Source organism: Arachis hypogaea, chromosome 5, assembly GCF_003086295.3.
Source record: "Arachis hypogaea cultivar Tifrunner chromosome 5, arahy.Tifrunner.gnm2.J5K5, whole genome shotgun sequence".
NCBI lineage: Eukaryota > Viridiplantae > Streptophyta > Magnoliopsida > Fabales > Fabaceae > Arachis > Arachis hypogaea.
The window spans coordinates 29,791,250-29,801,948 of record NC_092040.1 but is presented as its reverse complement, the minus strand read 5'-3'; the positions used below and the strand labels follow the sequence as shown (position 1 = coordinate 29,801,948).

General features: G+C 32.3%; 2 protein-coding genes across 2 annotated transcripts; both read left to right on the top strand.

Annotated features, from left to right (window-relative positions):
• Positions 1 to 1,045: 1,045 nt before the first annotated feature.
• Positions 1,046 to 2,976, top strand: LOC140184868 (uncharacterized). The gene is made up of 4 exons (XM_072238061.1): positions 1,046 to 1,365; positions 1,510 to 1,566; positions 1,663 to 2,261; positions 2,525 to 2,976. The coding sequence occupies exons 1-4, from the start codon at positions 1,046 to 1,048 to the stop codon at positions 2,974 to 2,976; spliced, it is 1,428 nt and encodes a 475-aa protein (XP_072094162.1).
• A 1,534-nt stretch (positions 2,977 to 4,510) lies between these two features.
• On the top strand, positions 4,511 to 6,404 carry LOC140184867 (uncharacterized). Its single transcript, XM_072238060.1, has 4 exons — positions 4,511 to 4,629; positions 4,779 to 5,284; positions 5,438 to 5,680; positions 5,725 to 6,404. Exons 1-4 carry the CDS (start codon positions 4,511 to 4,513, stop codon positions 6,402 to 6,404), a joined length of 1,548 nt encoding a protein of 515 aa, XP_072094161.1.
• The last annotated feature ends 4,295 nt before the right edge of the window (positions 6,405 to 10,699 follow it).

Below are 10,699 nucleotides of genomic sequence, written 5' to 3'. Positions count from 1 at the left end.
TTAATGAGTTCAAATAATTATTTCTAATTTAAATCATAAAATGAATATTCTAGTCATTTTATAAAACACAGGTTAAACCTAAAATATCTTTTGCCTAAATTAAATTATATAATATTTTATTATTTTTCTATTACCAAAACTTTAATTTTAATTTGTATAAAATAATTAATTATAATAAAAATAGTACATAACTATTAATTGTCTTAAACTTAAACTATTTATAAAAGTGTGATCTCTCATTTTTAAATATTTTTTTTAGATATATTCTCTTTCATTTCTATCTATGAAATAAATAATGTCTAAAATAAAATTCAAAATTTAAAAAATTCAAATTCATTTTGTTAATCTTAAAAATATGATTATTAATAAAAATTAAATATTAATTTTTTAAAAGAATATAAAATAATATTTACCATTTTTAAAAATTAATAAAAACAAACGGTATGTAAAAAATTTTTTTTTGAAACAAAATAAAATTATTTTGAAAAAAATATATACACAATTTTTTTTATTCTTAAAGTGTTTAACATTTTGAAAAAAAATTGTTATAAAATATACTTATATTTTGTGACAAACAATTAACTTGTTATAAATAATATTGAATTTTGTGACAAATTAATTTTTTGTTACAAAAGAATTGAAATTTTTGAAACAAAAAGATATTTTGTTACAAAATATTTCGAATTTTTGCATCTTCTTTTTTTGGTTAATATTTTGTAACAAAACACCATCTCGTTATAAAAACTAACGTAATTTGTAACAAAAAAAAATCAGGTTGTTACAAAATATTATTCATTTGTAACAATTACCAATTATTATTATAAAAAAATATTTTTTGTAACAATTTTAAATTTGATACAAAAGTTTTGTTACAAAAGTTTTGTTACAAATGTTTCATTTTCTTATAGTGCGCCTTTTAATTAATAGATACCTGGGACGTTGAGATCCAGTGCATCGATGTATACATTGTAATGCATGTATGTAGGATGGAGAGAGATTAGCCAAAAGCAACAGGTATAGGATCCCTAGGTTTGCTCTTTGTTACATGGATGGAAAGATTCAGTTGCCATTTCTTACAGAGGCTCCTGCACTATTGCACGACCTTCATTACGGTGATCACGAAAATAGTCGATACTTTAGAAAGAACATAAGGAAGTTTAATTCAATGTTTGCATTCACGTCAATGGCGGGAAAGATCAATCGATCAATCAATAATGATACTGCACCGCCAATATTTTCAATCAATGGAAAAAACTACCATACTATTGGAAGCCTTATCCCTCAAGACAATGACAAGCCAGGATTCGCGCAGCTATATATCTATGACAGAGACAATGAAATTCAGAATCGAATAAAGGCTATCAGGTACCACATACTAGATACATATATTTCCCTTATTACACCATGCATGGCCGCACTGTCAATGGTACTCACCATATGCAATATCCTATAACTATAAATGGAAACAACTATTTTAAAACACAACATATTTTTTTTATCATGTGGTAGGTCTTCTGCATCATGTCACGAGATTGAAACTTATATCGTGGATCAACTGAAGCAAATGTTAGACACACACAACCGACTCTCCAAGATATTTTGATCAACAAGAGATCGGTTCAATGATGTCAACAGAACTGACATCAGATTAAAATTGATCAGGAGGAGAGATACTGATGGCAGAGTTTACAACCTACCAACGGCATCTGAGCTTGCTATTTTTATTGTAAGAGACATTAACGAATCATCAACTGATAGGGATATTATACTTGAGCCTACTACTAACAAGTTGCAAAGGATATATGTAATGCATCTGCTGTACTTGGCTTTACACTATCCCTTAGTATTCCTATATGGAGAAGATGGCTTCAAGACCGGCATTGCCACGTCTGCTAGATATGACATCAACGACACCAAAAAAAGGAAGAACATCACCATGCACGAATTCTTCTCATTTCGTATTCAAATGAGGGAACATGAGTCTCCCTTATTGTTACATTCGAGGAGATTGTTCCAGCAATTCATAGTGGCTGTGTTTACTATGATTGAGTCTGAGCGACTAAAATTCATCAGAAACAACCAACCAAAATTGCACGTGGACAAGTACAGTGCACTGCATGAATCATTGGTGAGGGGGGAAGCTAATGCAATTGCCACCGGTCAAAGAATTATTTTACCAAACAGCTTCACAAGTGGTCCAAGGTACATGTTTAACAACTGTAAGGATGCATTTGCTATTTGCAAATATGTGGGGTATCCAAGTTACTTTATAACCATTACGTGCAATCCGGAATAGAATGAGGTTAAGCGATTGCTAAAGGACACATGTTTCAAACCAGAAGATAGACCTGACATCATTTCAAGGGTATTTCACATAAAGCTAAACGAGTTGATTACGGACTTTAAGCAAGGAAGATTTTTTTGGGAAGATTTTGGCATGTAAGTTAACTTTCATAGATTTCATGCCCATGGTTTGTTGCTTATAACTAAATTAGTATTATAATATGCACAAATGTCTGCACAGTAGAATTCCAAAAGAGGGGATTACCGCACGAGCATATATTACTGTTCATGCATCCGTTGGACAAGCCAAGGTCACCTGATAATATTTACAAGCACATCTCAGTCGAGATCCCTGATAAGATAATAAGGCCAAAACTATACGCAGTTGTGGAGAAGTTCATGGTACATGGACCATGTGGCAAGTACAACAACAGTAGCCCGTGCATCTTAAATGGTAGGTGCTCAAAATTTTATCCAAACCCATTCAGGCCAAGGACTATTATTGATGATGCTAGATTCCCTAGATATAAAAGATCATATAATGGTCGCACTATCATGAAGAAAAACATCACTCTTGACAATTCATATATTGTCTCCTATAATCCATCACTACTGCTAAAATGCAGTTGCCACATCAATGTTGAATATACATGCCAAACATCTGCAATCAAGTACCTGTTCAAATATGTCTGACGAATGGATTTTTGACGGTTTAGAATTTCACAAATGAATTCTCGTTGCAAGTATAGTTTCTAAACCAACAATAATCCTTTCATACAAAAGATTGTTTGTCACAAGTAACAAACCCCTAAAATTAATAACCGAAGTATTCAAACCTCGAGTCGTTCTCCCTAGGAATTACAATAAAGTGCTTTGTTATTGGTTTGAGTTATTTTGGGGTTTTGGATAAGAAGCATGAAAAGTAAATGGCAATGAAAATAAACTAACAACTATAAAAGGCTCTTGGCAAGGTATGAACATTAGAAGTCCTATCCTAGTTATCCTCCTCAATTCTGATGAGAATTGTTCATTGCTACCACTTAGTTAACCCTTACTAAATAAAGGAAAGTCAAGTGGATGAATTGACTTGAGCCACAAGTCCTAGCCAACTCCCAAGGAAAGACTAGCTTTAGTGCACTCCAAACCAATTAGCAATCTCTCCAATTACCAATCAACAAAGGAATTAGATAACTCAAGTGTCACTAATTACTCTACCTAGGCCAAGAGGAACAAAATCTATACTATATCTAGAAGAGGCATTTCAACAAACACATAAAAGGCAATAAAAGTAAACAACATAAATTACAAGAATTAAAGGGAGATCTAACTACAAAGGCAAAAGATCAACAATAGAAAAGTAAAGAAGAACAATTATTATGAATTACCTCTTATTGAATTGAAAGAAAATGGAAGGAACAATAGTAGATCTACAACAAAATGCAAGAACAACATAAAGGAAATTACAATAAAAGAAATGGAAGAAGAATGAATGTAACAACAAGGCATTGAGATGTAGAAGTAGAAGAAAGCAAAGATTAAAACCTAGATCTAAGAACTAATCCTAATCCTAATCCTAATTCTAGAGAGAAGTGAGAGCTTCTCTCTCTAGAAACTAATTCTAACTACTAAACTAAACTAATGGTAACTAACCTCCATTTACCTCTTCACTCCTTGGGTTAAATAGCATCAGAAATGAGTTGGATTGGGCCCACAAGGCTTCTAAAATCGCTGGCCACGTTTTGCTTCAAGTGGACTAGGTGGCAGCAACGGCGCATGCGCGTACTATGCGCGTGCGCGCCACCATACTTGTAGCAACTATGGCAAATCTTATATCGTTTCGAAGCCTCAGATGTTAGCTTTCTAACCCAACTGGAACCGCATCATTTGGACCTCTGTAGCTCAAGTTATGGTCGTTTAAGTGCGAAGAGGTCGGCTTGACAGCTTTCCGGTTCTTTCATTTCTTCATGAGTTCTCCAACTTTTCATGCTTCTTTCTTCATTCCCTTGATCCAATCTTTGCCTCCTAAACCTTAAATCACTTAACAAACATATCAAGGCATCTAATGGAATCAAGGTGAATTAAATTTATTCATTTTAAGACCTAAAAAGCATGTTTTCACTCTTAAGCACAATTAAAGGAGAAGTTATAAAACCATGCTATTTCATTGAATAAATGTGGGTAAAAGGTTATAAAATCCCCTAAAATCAATACAAGATAAACCGTCAAAATGGGGTTTGTCAATGTCCACAAAGGGAATTATAGGATCACTACTACATTCTACCAAACCACAAATGAAGCTGATACCATACAAGTAGTTGACGAGATACGAAATTACTATGATTGCAGGTACATATCAGCATATGAGGCATCATGGTGAATTTTTGGATATGAAATTCAACTAAAGGAGCCTTATATTATTAGGTTACCTTTCACCTGCCAAATGAGCACCCAGTCGTATTTAGAGACCATGAAAACATTGTGGATATTATCGACAGAGTTTATGGGAAGTTGACAAAGCTTCTGGCATGGATGCTTGCAAATAGATTGTTCGAATTTAGTAGATCCTTAACATATAGCCAATTTCCAACCAAGTTTGTATGGAAGGATGATATTTCAATGTGGATGCTGAGGAAGCAAGGATTTTCAGTTGGGAGACTAACGCATGTTCCACGTGGGAACGATGAAGACTACTATCTGAGGTTGTTACTAAATATACAGAAGGGGTGCCTAAGTTTTCTTGATTTGCGCACTATTGATGGTGTTGTGTATGACACATTTAAGGAAGCCTGTTATGAACTGCAATTGCTGCAAGACGACAAAGAGTTCATTGATGCATTACTAGAGGCAACCACATGGGCGTCTGCAAACTATCTTCGAGGCCTTTTTGTTGTGCTGTTATTGTCAAATAACATTGGTAGACCAGCAATTGTGTGGCAGCAATGCTGTCATGTGCTATCTGAAGATGTACTATACTCACAAAGGAAATGCATGCAACGCAAAGGTTAGACAAAATGCATATGTGTTGCCTCTTCTAAACTCATGAAGCATGCATCTACTAAGGATAATTATTCTGGTTAGTAACCCCACTAATTCTCATGTGCATACATACACCTATCTGAGGAACAAATAATGAATATGACATTAACAAACATAGAGAAGAAACTTCAAGCCAATGGTCGCTCTCTCAAAGAGTATGATCAGATGCCTCTACCAACTCTGGATGTTATCGATGGATTAGACGACAGAATGTCGATGGACGAGCTTAACTTTGACTTATCATCTCTAAAGGACGAGTTGTCATCAAACTTACAAAGCATGAATGAAGCTCAAAGAAAGGCATTTCATATCATAAATAATGCTGTTAACAAGCACGAAGGTGGTTTCTTCTTTGTCTATGGTATGGTGAGACCGGTAAGACACATCTATACAGGACCCTTTCAGCTGCAATTCGTAGCGAATGTCATATTGTGCTCAATGTTACATCAAGTGGCATTGCCTCTCTACTCCTTCCAAATGTGCGTACTGCACATTTCAGGTTTAAGATACCCTTGGATATAAATGAGGACTCAATATGTTGCATTAAACAAGGAAGTTCATTGGCAAGGTTGGTCTTCAAGGCTAAACTGGTCATCTGGGATGAGGCACCAATGTTGAACAAACTTTGTTATGAATCACTGGATAAGTGCTTGCACGACATACTTAGGTTCGAGTCTTACTACAATGCAGATTTGCCTTTCGCGGGGAAGGTTGTCGTCCTAGGCGGAGACTTTAGACAGATACTACATGTCATTCCAATAGGACCACGTCAAGAAATTGTGCATGCTTCAATAAACTCTTCATATTTGTGGCGCTTCTGCCAGGTCCTTACACTAACGGAAAACATGCGACTAACAATGGGAACGAATGTATCTGAGGTAAGCATGATCAAAGAATTTGCTAACTGGCTATTGAAAATTGGTGATGGGTTGGTAGGGGACTCAACAGAAGGTGAATCAGAGGTGGAGATTCCAAAAGAAATGTTAATACATGATAGTGCATATGCATTTTGTGAATTGGTGATATTTGTCTATCCAAAATTGTTGAGCAACATTAACCGCATGGGATACTTTAAGGAAAGATAAATTCTTGTTCCCACGTTGGAAGTGGTTAACGAGGTCAATGCATACATAATGCAACAACTAAGTGGTGAAGAAAAAACTTATCTTAGCTCTGATACATTGTGCATTGAGGAAGGGATCATGGAATCCGAGTTAGAAATGCTAACCCCAGATGTCCTAAATGCCATTAATTGCTCCGGATTGCCTCCACACCAACTAACATTGAAAGAAGGCATGCCTGTTATGCTTTTGCATAACATTGATCAATCAAGTGGGTTACGTAATGGAATAAGGCTACAGGTAAGAAGGCTGGGCATTCATGTAATTAAATGTATGACATTGATTGGAGATAAAAATGGGCAGGTGGTACTAATTCCACGCATGAACATGATATATAACAACCAGACTCTTCCATTCAGGTTTCAGTGGAGACAGTTTCCCATTATTGTTTCGTTCGCCATGACTATTAATAAGTCACAAGGACAAATGTTAAGCACAGTTGGGTTGTACCTGCCTAGACCTGTTTTCACTCATGGGCAATTGTACGTTGCTTTCCACGAGTAAAATCTAAGTAAGGACTGAGAGTTTTGATTCAGAATCATTCATTTGTACTTCCCAATACAACGATAAATGTCGTACACAAAGAAGTTTATCATAACTTAGCCTGAAATAATCACCATGTTTTTTACAATTTCTCATCCATGAATTATGAATTCAATAAATACGGTGCAATCTATTATTAATGCTAGATCAAATACCAACATGTCTTGCCCGTGCAAGGCACAAGAGACTGCACTAGTATGTGTAATTATGCGGGTGTATATGGTGGCGGTGTTGCATGCATACACCACGTGTCTTAATTTTTTTTTTCCTTGAAAATATTAGTTAATTTTAATATTTTTATTTTGTTTGCTTCAAAATGTATTAGTTTCACATTTACTTCTAGTCACTTAAGAGAGTTTCAATAATAATAATAATAATAATAATAATAATAATAATAATAATAATAATAATAATAATATTATTATTATTATTATTATTATTATTATTATTATTATTATTTATGTTTAAAGATGTTTTTATTTGCAATTGAGTTTTATTTTGTTATAATAAGTGTTATAAAAGAAAAAAAAGATATTATTTTTGTCTCTGAATTAGGAGTGGCGATATGTACCCTACCCGCGAGTACCCAATCCAACCCCACCCGATCGGGTAGGGTTGCCAACCCAATCCGCAGCAGGTAGGGATCTCGTGCGGGTTGAGCCTCAACCCTACCTGACTAACCCGCACATTCTATATATGTTTATGTTATATATTTATATAAAAATATGTTTTAAGTGGATGTTGAATCAAAGACCTCTCACTAAATGCAAAAGATCCTTAACCACTAAAAGAAAATCATTAATTGATAATTTAATATTTTCTTTTACATAAAAATCAGTTCTATTTTATATTATCATCAAGTTATATAATAATGTTGTATATTTTTTGTAACCCGTAGGTAGGGTCGAATATCTGCGGGTTAAGAGCGGGTAGGGTTAGGTTGGGATATTCTCAACCCGCAGATATGATAGGATTGAGTTTATATAAAAATCTCAATCCGCGAGTAGGGTTAGGGTTGGATCCAAACCCTACCCTACCCTACCCATTGCCACCCCTACTCTAAATGTACATTACGAATAGAAAAAGTACAAAAGTTCACTTATTTTCAAATCATAGGAAAGATATGTATATTGTATGTGCCATTTGTTATTTGTTTTCTCTTTACTCTTTAGACTTAGCTTGCTTTTGGTAATAAGTGTTGTTTGAATGTAACAATAATAAAAAATAAAAAGCGTATTGGAACTATGCTTTTGAATATTGATTCTTGTTTAAGCAAAGTTTATTCTTAGAAAAATCTATGGTATAGATGACAAAAGACATCTATATATGTAGAAATAACGTGTTTTAGTTTTATGAGTAATATTTAGTATCTATAATTGTACTGTCTTTTATACTGTACAGTAAGAATATTATAATTTTTAAAATTTGTTTGTTTAAATGTAACATTAGTTATATTATTAAAATTTTAATGACATTCATATTTTGGTATACATAGGACCAAATAAAATCATTCAGTTCAGGCGTTGGGCCTATTAAATTCTCCTTTGATATCTTTTTTAAATAATAGAATATTTTATTCGGTTCAATGCTAAATTCCTAATTCTATTACTATACAAATATATATTTATTAATTTGATGTGTAATTAAGATATATGATTTATATAATTAGAACTTTAAGTTTTACAAAATATATATAGTTTGTAAATATCCTTTTATTTTACTTTTACACGGAAAAAATTAATTTTATTTAAGGTTAAAATATATTTGGTAATTTAATCAATATTTATATATTAATTAATATTTATATATTATTATTGTACAATTTTATTAGTATTCACTTCTAAAGAATTCAGAGTATATTACTTTAGAATAAAGCTCAAATTTAAAATGCGATAAAGTATTTAATTATTAAACATATATTCTGAAATAGGTCTATTGATACAGAACAAAATTCAAAATAAGCAAAAGACAAGAATTAAAATAGAATAAAAAGATATATTAAAATTAAAATAGAAAATAAAGAATAGATTGAAATTGAATATAAATAAAATCACTTGACTTAATTTTAATTTAATTTGTTAATGCAACAAGAAAGAGACTCACTCAACCTAACTTGTCCATACTATACTTTGAGAATTGAATCGAAGGGACACACTCAACCTTCTGTCCAATTTTCTGATGCAACACAGAAACTTACTCAACCTCACTTGTCTACACCATGGTTTCATCATAAAATCAAAATACATTTTTTCACACCTCTAATCACTCAATATGACAATTACAATAGTTTATGATATATTTATAACATTTTATTTTTTAGGTTAAAATAAAAAAAAAACATAAACCTGTAAATATAAAACCCAATCTAGTAATTAATTAAACAAAATCAAAATACATCAAATTAAATTAAACATTCTAAAAATATAAACTAATAACTTTTGAATAATATTTGAACTCTTTATACCACGAATATTTGAAGCACGTATTACTTAATTAATATCTGATTTTAATATAATTTTTTATCATTAGAAAAATAAAATTTTTTATCTTTAAAATTTAACAACTTTATGACCATTTTATATTTCTTAAAAGGAGTCATGACATTATAAAATCTACTTTTATAATAAAAAAATAATTATTCAATAAGTAAATTTGATAAAGGAACGAAATAATATGTTGCATGATTTTATTAAAAGAGAGAAAGCTATGCTTAGGCAGATTTATTAGCCCAACTGAATGCATTGTTCATTTTTTTTATTAAAGATAGAGAGATTTGAATTCACGATTTCTTAGATGAGTATGAAAAGATTATACCATTTGAACTATAACTCATTGGTTGCATTTTTTAATTTTTTATTCAGCCTATTATGTAATAAAAAAATTGAATATCACTAAAATTTAACAATATAATCTATTAATATATAATAAGAATGTAGTTGTGATATTTAATTGACAAGTGTTAAGTCTCATACAACGACAAGTGTATAGGCTAAATGTTTAACAAATGGTAAAGCAATAAAAATAAAAATTAATAAAATAATAAAAATTAAAAGTTCTATATCATAGAAGAGTATTGGGCGGGAATTTAATGAAGTTCAAATTTAAAACCATTTTCTTTCAGGCTTCTAGGTTCCAGCTCTCATCTTCATATATATGTTTGTTTCTTCACCTTTTTTATTAAAAAATAAAAAATTTATAAAATGAGAAGAGATTATCAGAGACACAAATACAATTTTTGATATGGAGGATTAGGTGGCGTTGGCAGAATAAAGACTTCCTCCGGCGACGGAGAAGGATCAAGGGTGAGAGAAAGAAAGATAGAACGAAGCAGAGAAGAAAACACGATGGAGGGAGAAGGAGAAGAGGGTGCCAACGAACCCGCGTCCACTGCAGAAACCACGTCACAACCACTCCTTCGCAGCCGGGCAGCAAGTCCTGCAAATGTGATCATTACGACATTGTTGTGCGTAGGGGATTTGGACCTTGAGGTTGACGAGAGTGGTTTTGGTTCAACCAGGAATAAGGTACTTAAAATCCTTCATGTTCCCTTCCTATCTTTTTCTTTTTGGTTTTCTGAAATTTTTGTTTGTGCTGCAAACAGTTTGCAACTTCTCCAATTGTAATTTAGATTATAAGTGTGTAATGAATTTTTGTACAATTTTTTGTCTCTCCAGCAAAAAGAAAAAGCAGGAAGAAGAATGAATTTGTGTGGTATG

Bases quoted from the DNA above. Each gene is read 5' to 3' on its own strand.
- LOC140184868 (XM_072238061.1), top strand. From the start codon at position 1,046: ATGGATGGAAAGATTCAGTTGCCATTTCTTACAGAGGCTCCTGCACTA. The intron at 1,567-1,662 runs GTTAGACACACA...AAAATTGATCAG, and splicing joins GTGGATCAACTGAAGCAAAT to GAGGAGAGATACTGATGGCA. The intron at 2,262-2,524 runs GTTACTTTATAA...ATGTCTGCACAG, and splicing joins CAAATATGTGGGGTATCCAA to TAGAATTCCAAAAGAGGGGA.
- LOC140184867 (XM_072238060.1), top strand. From the start codon at position 4,511: ATGGGGTTTGTCAATGTCCACAAAGGGAATTATAGGATCACTACTACA. The intron at 4,630-4,778 runs GTACATATCAGC...TATTATCGACAG, and splicing joins CGAAATTACTATGATTGCAG to AGTTTATGGGAAGTTGACAA. The intron at 5,285-5,437 runs GTTAGACAAAAT...TAACAAACATAG, and splicing joins GAAATGCATGCAACGCAAAG to AGAAGAAACTTCAAGCCAAT.